General features: G+C 54.9%; 1 protein-coding gene across 1 annotated transcript in view; it reads right to left on the reverse strand.

Moving 5' to 3' along the window:
• The window catches only part of LOC144948841 (unconventional myosin-VIIa-like), a 71588-nt gene that overhangs the window by 17127 nt on the left and 39764 nt on the right, over positions 1-14697 (reverse strand). Inside the window, exons 26-36 of the mRNA XM_078878492.1 lie at positions 12802-12921; positions 11853-12026; positions 11014-11244; positions 10494-10664; positions 9959-10076; positions 8400-8529; positions 7244-7410; positions 5265-5458; positions 3026-3138; positions 2036-2190; positions 406-565 (exon numbers count right to left, since the gene is read on the reverse strand). Of these exons, the coding sequence (XP_078734618.1) occupies positions 406-565; positions 2036-2190; positions 3026-3138; positions 5265-5458; positions 7244-7410; positions 8400-8529; positions 9959-10076; positions 10494-10664; positions 11014-11244; positions 11853-12026; positions 12802-12921 (1733 nt within the window). The remainder of the gene's footprint in view (positions 1-405; positions 566-2035; positions 2191-3025; positions 3139-5264; positions 5459-7243; positions 7411-8399; positions 8530-9958; positions 10077-10493; positions 10665-11013; positions 11245-11852; positions 12027-12801; positions 12922-14697) is intronic.

The following is a 14697-nucleotide window of genomic DNA, read 5'->3' on the forward strand; positions in this document are numbered from 1 at the left end:
CTGATTTAGAGATATAGAGTTGCGGAGATCTGCAGATGAGAGGAGAGACATTCAGAGCGGGGGTGGCCACCAGAGGTCGCAACTGGGTACCCGATACCCGTACCCTACCCGATACCCGGCTACCCGTACCCGGCCGGGTACGGGTACCCATTTGCGACCCTGGTGCGGCCGGGTACGGGTACGGGTAAGGAATCAAAACACGTTCGCGACCTCTGGTGGCCACCCACAGAAGTCACGTGGTTTACTCGAGTCTCCAAGCCGATTTTAAGCGCACAGACGGAACGGCTCGGGAAAGTAGACATGACAGAACTTTTTCCGGAGGTCACGTATTTCCAAGGCACCGCTCTCCCCCCCTCCCGCTACATGGCAAGAGTAGCAAAGCAGCGGCAAAGCGCGCCGGCTCACCCCTGTTTGTTGTCGGTGAGCTGCTTGAGGATTTGGCAGTAGATCTCGTCCTGCATGCAGGCGTTCTTCAGCGCCGGCCTGAACACCTGGTCGGTGAGGTCGGTGCCCGGGTCGGAGGTCGCCTGCCGCATCGGGAAGTCCCCCATGTACTTAAGGATGGGTGCAGGGGGACGGGGGGGAGGCCACGGGGGGGTCGGAGGTCAAGGCGTTCAGACGGACTGGCGGGCTCGATTACTTGGACGATGACGACGATGCTCACGACGGGACCAGACATCCATTGTAATTTACACGAATTAATTAGCCCCCTCCCCGCCCCGCGGTCGTCACACCAGAGGTCGCAACCGGGTAACCGATACCCGTACCCTACCCGATACCCGGCTACCCGTACCCGGCCGGGTACGGGTACGGGTAGGCCGTGAGTCACTGGTGAGTCACCGTTTGTCACTCATTTCCCAACGTCTTGTCTCTTCTCACAATTCAAGTTCCTAGAATCAACCCACCCGTCCCTGCAACATGGCTTCATCCCAGAGGTCGCAATCGGGTACCCGATACCCGTACCCTACCCGTACCCGGCCGGGTACGGGTAGGGTACGGGTACGGCCGGTTTACGGGTACGGGTACCCGTTTGCGACCCTGGTGAGGCCGGGTACGGGTACAGGTACGGGTACGGGTAAGGAATCAAAACCCGTTTGCGACCTCTGCGTCACTCCTGATTGGCTCACAAGTGATGACATCACATTTGCCTTCCTCTATTTGAGGCCGAAACGGGGAGGAGGATTTCTCCACAAATCTGGCTGTCGCCTGATGATGCCGACGGTTGTAATTACCGGCGAAACGTCGCGGCCCTTCGAATTGTAAATGTCGCTGTGGGTTTACTCTCCAACACACACGACCGGTTAGTGCCGAACTAGCAACTTAATTGGCCGTGTCGGGTGGTGGTGGTCGCGGTGGCGGGTTTAAAGACACGTTCATATTTACGCGAAGTAACCTCTAACGTAGAATAAAGAAACAATCCGTTATGGACGGCGGGACGTTTGGCTCACTCTAGAGGAGCGCCCGTGGCGCCAGAGGTCACGCGCGAAAGGTCACGCGTCAGAGGTTGCGCGTGAAAGGTCACACACCAGAGGTCGCGCGTGAAAGGTCACGCGCTGACCATGCGTGACGAGTGAACTAACGGACAGGTGGAGGGGCGACCGCGTAGAGATTGTATATAAACACGCACACGTGGATGATAATATATAATAATAGTATTATATAATATACAATTATATATAATAATCATATTATACTACAATATATTATAATATATTTAGATAATATAATAATATATTACTTTTATATATTAAATTAATATGTTATTATAATATATTTACATATTATAATAATAGGTATAATAACACACACGTGTATATACACACACAGGTGTATATATTTAAAAATAGGCGCCCAGGTCGGTAGTGGTGGCCTGGGTAACAAACAAAAAAACACGGGGCAAAAGTTGCCGCGTGGTTGTATGGACCGACTGTGCGAGTGTCTGCACAGGCGGCTGGATGGCTTCCATGGGTCGGGTCGCGACGGGGGTGGGGGTTGCGCGTGGGGGGGGCCGAGTCTCCGCGGGGCCGAGGGATATCGATGAAGGCGTTGCACGCGTCCTTGGCCACGTGATCTCCGATGACGCTGTGCAGCAGCGGCTGCAGGAGGGGCTCCCGGGAGCAGGCCCAGAGGCGGTCCTTGCGGCGGCCACGCACCTCCACCACCTGCTTCACGGTGCCCTGCGGCAGCGGCCTGGCGGTGACACGCGCGGTTGCCATGGTGATACGCGCGGTTCCCACGGTGACGCGCCCGGTTCCCACGGTGACACGTGAAGTTCCCACGGTGACACGCCAGGTTCCCACGGTTGATACGCGAAGTTCCCACGGTGACACGGACCGGTTCCCACGGTGACGCGCCCGGATCCCACGGTGACACGCGCGGTTCCCACGGTGATACGTGAAGTTCCCACAGTGACACACCCGGTTCCCTCGGTAACACGCGCGGTTCCCACGTGGCACGCGCGGCTCCCACGGTAACACGCCCGGTTCCCACGGTAACACGCGGGATGTTATCTACCTCGCCTGGTACGAAGGAGGTCGTGGGTTCGATCCCGACCTTGACGACGCCTGCTGCTGTGTATTTGAAGTTCTCTCTCTCTCCGTGGTCGCGTGGATTTTTCTCTGGGTCCTCCAGTTTTGCCCCCGACATTTAGAATAAACGTAGAATTCAGAGCGTTTGGCTGCTGTTCATTTCCACGCGACGACAAGCCACTTCGTTAAGCTTTCATTTGTGGCCAGGTCGCTTCTGAAAAAGAGCTACGTAGCTCAGTGGGCCTGACCTGGTAAAATAAAATAAGAAATAGTTTGTAGTTTTTTTCATAGTTTATTCGTGGTTCTGGCGTCTAAGTTCAGGTCCCGCTACCGGTGCCGCTGCATTCAAACTTTATCGAAGGAGCGCGCCGTGAAATTTGATAACAGGGCCTGGCCGACCGAGAAAAGTGACATTCTAACCCACTCGCACGCGCTGCGGGAGACAGGGATTGTGGGTAACGGTGCAAGGGGCATTGTGGGTAACTGCAGTGCCGCACCTGAAGTGGCCCTGCGCGAACTCCTCCAGGGTGTAGAAGGCGTTGCGATCCTCCGGCTGCTGCGACACTGTGGAGCCTCGACGCTGACCCTCGGGGTTTGCTGCGAAAAGGCTCTGGGAGACGCGCGGAGAGGGGGGAAACCTGCGATTAGCATACGGTTGGCCACGCGCGGTGTGAAAGAAGTTCAACGGACATCATCATCCCGCACCTCCGATTAGCGTACGGTTGGCCACGCGCGGTGTGAAAGAAGTTCAACGGACATCATCATCCCGCACCTCCGATTAGCGTACGGTTGGTCACGCGCAGTGTGAAAGAAGTTAACGGACATCATCATCATCTTCTTGGTTCTTTCGGTAAAGTCACGGAGAAGGGAAATAATAAAATAATAACATTTAAACATAATAAAATTATTCTCACGACGTTTCGGCCACAACGCAAGCAGCCGTCCTCAGGTGAAGAACAGGTCTGTCGGAAAGACAGCGTCATTGAGAATACTTTTTATTATGTTATTATTTCCCTTCTACGTGACTTTACCGAAAGAACCAAGAAGATGAATCCCTGCAGTCACGAAAGCTTTAAATCGAAATCATCATCATCATCATCCCGCACCTCCGATTAGCGTACGGTTGGATACACACGGTGCGAAAGAAGTTTGATGTACATACTGTACGTACAACCGAAACAGTGGATAATTTATCGCAGCTCGCTCACACACTCACTCACCCAATCACTAACTCACTCACCCACTCACTAACTCACTCACTCGCCTAATCGCTCGCTCACTCACTCACCCACTCATTCACTCACACACTCATTAACACACTCACTCACCCAATCGCTCACTCACTCACCCACTCACTCACACACTAATTAACACACTCACTCGCCCGAATGCTCACTCACTCACCCACCCACTCACTCACCCACTCACTCACCCAATCACACACTAATTAACACACTCACTCACCCGAATGCTCACTCACTCACCCACCCACTCACTCACCCACTCACACACTAATTAACACACTCACTCACCCGAATGCTCACTCAATCGCATACCCATTCACCCACTCACACTCTAGCCCAAGTTCCATCACAGTGTAATAACAGCCACAGAGGGTTCACGTGGGGATTGGCTTGCCGGTCCTGCTTGTAGCCAATAAGGGTTTAGATAGGGACCATGGCCCATGCGTCATCATGACAGGCCATCAGGGGGATGGGCTTAGCCATTCAGGGCCCCAGCTAATGGGGAGCCGGATGAGGGGCGTGGTCCCGGGATTGACAGGGAACCATCGAGAATGGTCGGAGCTGTCCATGGATGATTGGCTGGGAGAACCACGTGACGAAGGTGTTAAGAGCGAGGGGAGGAGAACGATCGGGAGCAGACTGGAGCAGGAGGAGAGCAGGGTCACGCGCGGACGGGGCCGGGGGTTGCCACGTGCGCGGCGGGGACTTAGTGGGTGGTCTGTCCTCTCTCCGTTGTCTGCCAGCGACGGAGAGTGAGTGAGCAAGGTGTATCGTGAAGTGAAAATAAAGAGGACCGATTCCGAAGCCGTCTCCTGAAGGATTATTACAACAGCATCATCAGCAGTAGCGTTCAGTCTGCACCGACTTCTATGAGATACTCACAGGCCCCACCTCTCTCTCAAATTTAGCAATCTTTGGAAGAACGTTAATCAACCAGGCAGGGTGTTGACTGTTGTGTTAGCCGACTCTCTGTGTTGTATTGCATTATATTTCTAAGTTAACGATGTTTGTTTTCTCATTCATTTTTACCTGATGATGGTTGCTTGTGTTGCAATCGAAACGTCGTATTCTACTATTGTTTAATTTATTTTCCTTCTACGTGACTTTACCGAAAGAACCAAAGATTAATTCCCGCAGTCACGAAAGCTTCGAATCCAGTCTGCCGGGTTGAGTTTATCGAACACGGGGCAGCACGTAGACGCTGTCTGACAGGAGCTCCCGTCACCCCCCCGTGACCTCCTGCGGTGTGGCCGAGTGGACCAACACCCTCAACCGCCTCGTGCCTAAATTTCGATTAAAGCTTTCGTGACTGCAGGGATTCATCTTCTTGGTTCTTTCGGTAAAGTCGTCACGTATAAGGGAAGTAATAAAAGAATAAAAATAAAACATAATAATTCTCACGACGTTTCGGCCACAACGCAAGCAGCCGTCCTCAGGTGAAGACCAGGTCTGTGTGGGAGACAGCGTCCGAATGAAACGCCACCACGCGTACCAGGATGGCCTTGCTGGGTTTCTCAAGCACGGGCAGCACGTAGACGCTGTCCGACAGGAACTCGCCCGTGTGCCCAGTGCGGTCGTTGCGGCCCTGCGTCCAGCTCCCCTGGGGCAGCGCCTCGCCCGCTGCCTTGTCGCCCTCCAGCACGATGAGGTCGCCCCTGTGGCACGCGAGCACGCCCGCGTCCCCGTCTACGGGAGGGTCGGAGGTCAAAGGTTAGAGGTGAACCGCGGAGGTCGGAGCAACGCGGAGATCCATTTCTTTGCAACTGCTTTTCGTCGCGTAGGTAAAAAAATGTAATTACGTAACAAAAGGCTCAGTCCCATTTGCACCTTTACATCATCCGCATCTAGTTTACACAACAAAGGCTCATTCCTAACAGCGTGCTTCAGCCGCATCGAACCTCACAAAAATAATATTCAGGGCCTACCTTGGCTCCTCCCACCCTCAACCAGTATATATACAAGGACTGTTTTCTTGGTATTTCTCTCACTTGATACAGCTATCGTGCTGTGACGGTTCCACCTGAAGACGGAAGCTTGTGTTGCCTCCGAAACGTCGCGATTTTTATTTTATTTTTTATTTTACTTTTATTAATTTAAATTTTTTACCTACGTGACTTTACCGAAAAAAACCTAAGAATATGAATCCTTGCAGTCACGAAAGCTTCAAATCTAGAACTGCTTTTCGTGTTTAGTTTGTTTGACCTTCCCCCCCGCACCTCCGATTTACAAGATTGGCTACGAACGGTGTGAAATAAGTTCAGCACACATACATCCTGGGTTCCTATCCAGGTATCCGCCACCCGTGATGATGCAGGTTTCTCGAGTGTAGTAGTAGGGGGTGAGTTTCAGATTCAAACGTTTTGGATTTTGTGTCGGGAAGGACACATTTTTTTCCAATGCTCAGGATCATTTGCATCACCCGACGCCACGTGACTTCACCTTTGGCAGGAAGTGATGCCATGAAAGCGTTGTTATCTAAACACATTCCTGCGGAGGGAGCTGGTAGGAACGTTGAGTTGCTCGGTCAATGGCCAGGGTCAACGGCGGCGTGGTGTATTCCGCAAATATGCCCGACTGTGAGGGCGGGCACAAGCCGGCGTGAGTAGGTTAAACGTTGAGTTTTATAAGGGCACCACGGGGTGACCAGCCCCTCCCCACCCAGCCCCACCCCTCCCACCCCCCACCCAGCCCCACCCTGCCCACCCAGCCCCTCCCCACCCTCCCCTCTCCACCCAGCCCCACCCTCCCCACCCAGCCCCTCCCCCCACCCTCCCCTCCCCACCCAGCCCCTCCCCACCCAGGCCCTCCCCACCCTCCCCTCCTCATCCAGCCCCTCCCACCGCACCCAGCCCCTCCCTGCACGACGGATGGACGGACACAATAATCCCCTGTGGGCTGGTGTAACCAGGAGGTTCCTACCAGTATGAATATAGTAGACAGATATAGTCTCTAGACAACAGACAGACAGAGCTGTCTCTGATGGGGTCTCTAGACAACAGACAGACAGATGGGGTCTCTAGACAACAGACAGACAGAGCTGACTCTGATGGGGATCTCTAGACAACAGACAGACAGATGGGGTCTCTAGACAACAGACAGACAGAGCTGACTCTGATGGGGGTCTCGAGACAACAGACAGACAGATGGGGTCTCTAGACAACAGACAGACTGAGCTGTCTCTGATGGGTGCGTCTAGACAACAGACAGACAGAGCTGACTCTGATGGGGGTCTCTAGACAACAGACAGACTGATGGGGTCTCTAGACAACAGACAGACAGAGCTGACTCTGATGGGGGTCTCTAGACAACAGACAGACTGATGGGGTCTCTAGACAACAGACAGACAGAGCTGACTCTGATGGGTGTGTCTAGACAACAGACAGACTGATGGGGGTCTCTAGACAACAGACAGACAGATGGGAGCGTCTAGACAACAGACAGCCAGCCAGGGCGGCCTCCGACGGCTCGCACCGATGACGCGGCTCTCCTGCATCGCTACGAGGTGTCGCGATCGGCTCCTGAGGCCCTGCAGGAGCAAGACGAGGAGGTCGTTGAACTCGTCGGCCGCCGGCGTGGCCAGCACCATCTCGTCGCCCCGCAGCGTCGACATGGTCACGGCGGGTCCCGCCAGCTTGCGCCTACGCTCACGTGGGCATAGGGGTTGGGGGGCCGCGACGGCAAAGCGGTTAACGTATTGTTAGCTTTTTTTCGGTAAAGTGACGTAGGTAAAACATTTAAATTAATAAAAGTAAAATAATAAAAATAAAAAAAATCACGACGTTTCGGAGGCAACACAAGCTTCCGTCTTCAGGTGGAACCGTCACAGCACGCTTGCTGTATCAAGTACATGATACAGCAAGCGTGCTGTGATTTTTATTTGATTTTTATTTTACTTTCATAAATTTAAATTTTTATTTTTTACCTACGTGACTTTACCGAAAAAACCCAAGAATATAGTGGTTAACGTGCCTTCACTACGAACCCGGAGGTCCCGAGTTCGATTCCCGTTCATATACAGAGCCACACATAGACGTACACACTAACATTTAAACAAAGACAAAAGATCCCCCGTATAGCGTTAACAGACTGTTGGGACAAGTGCTGTTAGCGAGTAGCACCTATGAAGGCGACGTGTACACACCGCACATGGTACTCTGACCTCGTGCCAGGCTAGGTTCACACACACACAAAGAAAAACAAAGAACCCCCGTATAGCCTTTAACAGACTGTAAGGGCAAGTGCTGTTAGCGAGCACCTATGAAGGCCGGAACGGTCCACGAGGGGATGGGTGGCCAGCACCACGCCCGACCGCCTTTGTCTCCCCAGTGGCGATGTTTACACACCGCACCAGGTACTCATTTGAGGCTGAGTCGACCTAGGGGAGGGCCAGGACCGGTTCAGATAATCGTCACTGGGTGTTAGCCGTGAGCGGGAATCGAACCCGGGTCGCCGGGTTCATAGCGCAGTGCGCTAACCGCTACACTACCGCTCCCCACATACGCACACACATGCACACACACGCACACACACGCGCACACACACGCACACACACGTACACACACGCACACACACGCCCACACACGCACACACACACGCACACACACGCACACACACGCGGCGCACGCACCGGCTGGCGGTGGTGATGGCGACGATCTCGGGGAAGGTGAGCAGCATGAGGACGTGCTCATCCCCGTCAAGCAGGTGCAGCCCCACGGAGCTCACGGCGGCGATCAGCTCGCTCTTGAGCACGCTCGGACCTGCCGCCACGTGCCACCGGGAGCACACACGCACGTGGTCGCACGGCGGTCACACACGCACGTGGTCGCACGGCGGTCACACACGCACGTGGTCACACGGCGCTCGTGGTCGCATCGCCCTGTTCCACTGGCACGCAGACAGCCGAGCCGACGACGGGACCCCCCCACGTGGGGGTCCCGGTGGATTGCCACCGGCTATTTAAACTTCACCGCGAAGACTGTTTTGATTTTTTACCAGGTAAGGCCCCCAGTGAACTACGTGGCTCGTATATTTCGATTTAAAGCTTTCGTGACTGCAGGGATTCATCTTCTTGGTTCCAAGAAGATACATGGCTCGTTTTTCAGAAGTGACCTGGACACACAAACGACAGCTCAACGAAGCGTGCTTATCATCACGTGGAAGATGTACAGCAGCCAAATACTCTAAGCGCGTGATGTTGATTCTAAATTAATAGGGAAAAACCGGAGGACCGGAGAAAAATCCACGCGAGCACGGAGAGAGAGACACGCAGACTTTACCAAAAGACGCAAAGAATATAAATTCCTGCAGTCACGAAATGCTTTAAGTCAAGATTTGAAGTGAAACTCATTGGAAACTATTTTTCTTTTACGAGGTGAGGCCCCACACAGCCATATGGCTCTTTTTCAGAAGCGACCTGGCTATCACAAATGATAGCTCAACGAATTGGGCTCATCATCATCATCATCACGTGGAAGTTGTATACCAGCCAAATACTCTCAACGCGTGTGACGTTAATTGTAAATGTGGAGGGGAAAACCAGAGAAAAATCCACTCGACCACGGGGAGAGCGAGAGAGACACACAAACTCCAAATATACAGCAGCAGGCGTCAGGGTCGGGATCGAACCCACGACCTCCTGTGTACCAAGCGAGGTGGTTAACATCTCATAGCCACCGTGATGATGATGAGAGAGAGACACACACAAAAACTCCAAATATACAGCAGCAGGCATCATGGTCGGGATCGAACCCACGACCTCCTGTATACCAAGCGAGGTGGTTAACATCTCATAGCCACTGTGATGATGATGAGAGAGAGACACACACAAAAACTCCAAATATACAGCAGCAGGCATCATGGTCGGGATCGAACCCATGACCTCCTGTGTACCAAGCGAGGTGGTTAACATCTCGCCACTGACAACGCGCTCGCAAGATGTCCGAATCTGGCTCGGAGGGGGGGGGGGGTCAAGCGGGTTTTACAAATTTGGCGCCCGTGTCACCTGGTGTCAGCGGCAAAGTCGAGGCCCTGCGGCCCGTTTTGTCGCCGCGCCCAACATCGGAGAGGTGGGACGTCGCGCTCACGCCGTCCGCGATCGTACCGGGTGAGAAATTCGTGCGGCTTTAGACCCTTTGACCCTCGGGCCGCGGGGCTGCCGCCCTCCCTAACCGTGCCGAGCGATCTTACCCGACACCTTGTAGGCCTCGAAGAAGCGGGAGAAGAGGACGGGCCACTTTACGCGCGCAAAGTCGACCACCTTCTCCTGCACCGCCAGAGCGCTCAGGCCTTGCTTCGCGTAGTCAGACTGCGCACACACGCGCACACACATACACACGCACACACACGTGTACACACACGCGCACACACATGTACACACACGGGCACACACGTACACACACGCGTACACGCGCGCGCACACACACGCACACACGCGGACACTCACCCACACACTCTCACCCACACCCACCCGCCCACGCACACTCACCCACGCACACTCACCCACGCACACTCATCCACGCACACTCACCCATGCACTCTCACCCACGCACACCCACGCACACTCATCCACGCACACTCACCCACGCACACTCACCCATGCACTCTCACCCACGCACACCCACGCACACTCACCCACGCACTCTCATCCACGCACACCCACCCACCCGCCCACCAAAGCACTCTCAACCGAACCCCCCCACCCCCCCCCCCCCGTGCCACCCACCTGTCTCAGCGCCTCTTCCACCTCGCCGGCCCACACCGAGCGGTGTTTGGCGGCGGTGAGCGCCCGCTCGGGCACCGTCTCGGCCACCGCCTGAGCAACGTCCGCTGCCGAGGGGCTGGCGCCGTGCTGCACGAAGCAGCGCCACGCCACCAGCTGCACCAGCTCGGAGTCCTGGCACACGCCACGCCGCGCACGGTGCAGCGTCAGCCCCCGGTGAGAGAGCCTCGCTCCCTCCTTCGCTCGCTCGCCCCCTCGCTCGCCCCCTCGCTCGCCCCCTCGCTCGCCCCCTCGCTCGCCCCCTCGCTCACCCACGTGTTGTGGCGTGACACCCACGTGTTATGGCGTGAGTCACGTGTTGTGGCGTGACACCCACGTGTTGTGGCGTGAGTCACGTGTTGTGGCGTGACACCCGCGTGTTGTGGCATGACACCCGCGTGTTGTGGCGTGACACCCGCCGTGCTGTGGCGTGACACCCGCGTGTTGTGGCGTGACACCCGCCGTGCTGTGGCGTGCGACTCACCGTGTCGGCGCGGTACTCGCCGAAGCGCAGGCCGCGCACCACCTGGCGGTAGATGAGCTCGGTGGCGACGGCGTCGGCGCCGGCGTCGTGCCACGGGGCGAAGAGCTCCTTGCGGAAGATGAGGCGCCAGGGGGCGGCCTGCTCCGTGCCGCCGGCCTGCTCGCGACTCAGCTGCTCGCACTGCGACACCGCGTCCAGCACGTGCTCCCGGCCCCCGCCCAGCGACGACACCTGCGGTCGCGACGGGGTCACGGTGGGGTGACGGCAGGGTCACGGTGGGGTCGCGTCGGGGTCACGGTAAGATCACATCAGGGTCACGGTAAGGTCATGGTAGGGTAACGGCAGGGTCACGGTGGGGTCGCGACGGGGTCACGGTGGGGTCATGTTTGGGTCATGGCAGGGTCACGGTGGGGTCACGGTAAGGTCATGGTAGGGTCACGTCGGGGTCACGGTGGGGTCACGTTGGGGTCACGGTAAGGTCATGGTAGGGTCACAACAGGGTCATGGTGGGGTCGCGATGGGGTCATGGTGGGGTCACGACGGGGTCACGGTGGGGTCATGGTTTAGAGCAGGGGTCGGCAACCAACATAAATAGAAGAGGCAACTTTTTTTTTTATTCCGTGAACAACATTTGAAGAGCCGCGATGCAACGTGAATTCGAGACGGTGGTGCTGCATAAATAACTGTCACGAAGCAGCCTTCGAAAGAGCCGCCGGTTGCCGACCCCCTGGGTTCAGAGTTACGACGGGGGTCACTCGCCCCGTCACTCGCTCGTCACCCGGTTATCACCCCTCCCGTCACCCCTCCCGTCGCCCCTCTCGTCGCCCCTCCCGTGTCACCTTGTTCTGGAAGGAGATGAAGAGGGAGAAGCCGAAGTCGTCCTGCAGGCCGATCTTGCCGGCGAGAGCCGCCACGAGCTCGCGCGCCGTGCACGCCGAGTCGGCGCTCAGCGGCACCGTGCGGCCGTCCATCAGCGCCACGGGCAGCGGCGACACGCGCCGGGACTTGGTGGCCTGCGCCGGGTCACGGGGGCGGTGAGGGGACCGCCACGGGGGGAGTCGGGGGGCAGCGAGGGATTGGGGGAGTCAGGAAGAGCGAGGGATTGTGGAGGTGGCGGTGTAAATAGTCGCAGTGGTGGTTGTGGAGGTGATGGTGGTGGGTGTGGTGGTGGAGCTGATGATGAAGATGGTGATGGAGGTGGTGGTGGTGGAGGTGTGATAGTGGTGGTGGTAGCAGTGATTGTAATGGGTGTGGAGGTGGTGGTGGAGATGATGATGAAGATGGTGATGGAGTTGGTGGTGGTGGTGGTGGTGGTGCTGGTGGTGGTGGAGGTGTGATAGTGGCGATGGAGGTGGTAGCAGTGATTGTAATGGGTGTGGAGGTGGTGGTGGAGGTGATGAGGGAGATGGTGATGGAGGTGGTTATGGTGGAGGTGGTGATGGTGGAGGTGGTGGTGATGGAGGTGTTTGATAGAGGTTGTTGTCGAGGTGGTGATGGAGGTGGTGGTGGTATTGGTTTTGATGGAGGTGTTGGTGGTGTCTGTGGAGGTGGTGGTGGTGGTATTGGTGGAGGTGGTGGTGATGGAGGTGGTGGTGTCGATGATGGTGGTGGTGTCTGTGGAGATGGTGGTGATGGTGGAGGAGGTGCTGGTGGTGGTATTGGTGGTGATGGTGGTGTCTGTGGAGATGGTGGTGGTGATGAAGGTGGTGGTGGTATTGGTGGTGGTGTCTATGGAGATGGTGGTGATGGAGCTGCTGGCGGTGGCGGTACAAGGAAGAGGCTACCCACCTGCATCTCGAGCCAGCTGGGGGGCTGGGTTCGGCACCCGTTGGCCAGAGTCCTCTTGAGACGCGCGTCGCAGTACGGCGCGTACCCTGGCGGGCCCTCACTCAGGAAGCTCCTCAGGTACTGGGCGGGGGGGCAGGGAGGGGAGGCGGGGCAGAGGGGGGCAGAGGGGGGCAAAGGGGGGGGCAGGGGGGGGGAGAGAGGTGGCGTTCCACCGTGTCTGTGCGAGCGTGTGTCGTCGTCGCTGGGACCGCGTGCGCATCGTCACCGGAGCCGATCCCAGGAGTTTGATTCCCGCTCGCGGCCACCGCCGACACCGACGACGATTATATCTCAGTCGGTCGTGGGCCTTCCCTGGGTCGACTCAGCCTCAAATGACTACCTGTCTGGGGAGAGACAAATGCTGTCGGGCGTGTTGCTGGCCACCCACCCCCTCGTGTGCCACATTGTTGCTGTTTCTCGCTAACAGCACTTGCCCCGACAGTCTGTTAAGGCTACACGGGGGAATCTTTGTCTAGTATGTATGTTGTATGTATGGTGTATGTATGTTGAACTTTTTTTTCCACCGCACGTAAGCCAACCGTGCCTAATCAGAGGCACGGGCGAGTGACAACCAAACACTTTCCATCTCTCAGACGATGAGCGTGGTGACCGATGGGAGGGCTTCGTCCTCTCTGGCTGTGCAGGCAACTGAAAAGGTGTTGTTGATTTCCCACCCACGACTTACCCCCTTGACGATTTCTGGGCAATTTGAAACCGAAATAAAACGATGCTTATACGGACCGCGACATTCACAAACCACCACGGCGAGTGACTGGCAGCAGTTTAAGGTGGGTGGTGAGCATTTGGTGAGAGGGGTCTTAACTAAAACTAGACTTTAATTGAAAAATAAGAATGGGTTTTTACCCCTTTCTGGCAATAAAACAGGTGTTCAGATTCTAAATTTGAAGCTTTCGTGACTGCAATGATTCATATTCTTAGGTTTTTTCGGTAAAGTCACGTAGGTAAAAAATTAAAATTAATAAAAGTAAAATAAAAGTAAAATAAAAATCACGACGTTTCGGAGGCAACACAAGCTTCCGTCTTCAGGTGGAACCGTCACAGCACGATTGCTGTATCAAGTTAGATAAATTCCAAGAAAACAGTCCTTGTATATATACTGGTTGACCTACGTGACTTTACCGAAAAAACCTAAGAATAGAAGGTGTTCAGATGTTCGAACACCAAATAGATTAAGCCTTTTGCAAGGAATCGACTATTTTACTTTCTGGATTGGTACTCCTACAGTCTGCACCTTGTCCTGATGTTGCTCCACACAGTCTCTAGTTCATTTCTAATCGCTAGAAAAAATGTGGTTGTGAGAATAATTCTAGATTTGAAGTTTGCGTGACTGCAAGGCTCCATACTCTTTGGTTCTTTCGGTAAAGTCACGTAGGTGAAAATAAATTAAAATAATTAAATCACGGCGTTTCGGAGGCAACACAAGCCTCCGTCATCAGGTGGGACAACCACAGCAAAAATGTTTTTGCTGTGTTGCCTCCGAAACGTCGTGATTTGGTTATTTTCATTTTATTTTCACCTTCGTGACTTTACCGAAAGAACCAAAAATGATGTGAGAATCATTCTTCAACTTAAAACTAAAAAAACTAGCAAACAATTTTTTTTTTTTTATATCGGGTCGGATTGGTTTTTTTATCTTACCAGGGCAAGGCCCCACTGAGATGCCATCACGAATGATGGCACAACGAAGTGGGCTTATCATCAGCATAATCATCACCACGTGGAAATTCATAGCAGCAGCTAAACAATTCGGAAAACACGCACGACGCCGATAAACGTGGGAGGGAACAAAAACGGAGGACCCGGAGAAAAATCCACGCGACCACGGGGAGAGAGAGA

This window comes from Lampetra fluviatilis, chromosome 51 (assembly GCF_964198595.1).
Source record: "Lampetra fluviatilis chromosome 51, kcLamFluv1.1, whole genome shotgun sequence".
NCBI lineage: Eukaryota > Metazoa > Chordata > Hyperoartia > Petromyzontiformes > Petromyzontidae > Lampetra > Lampetra fluviatilis.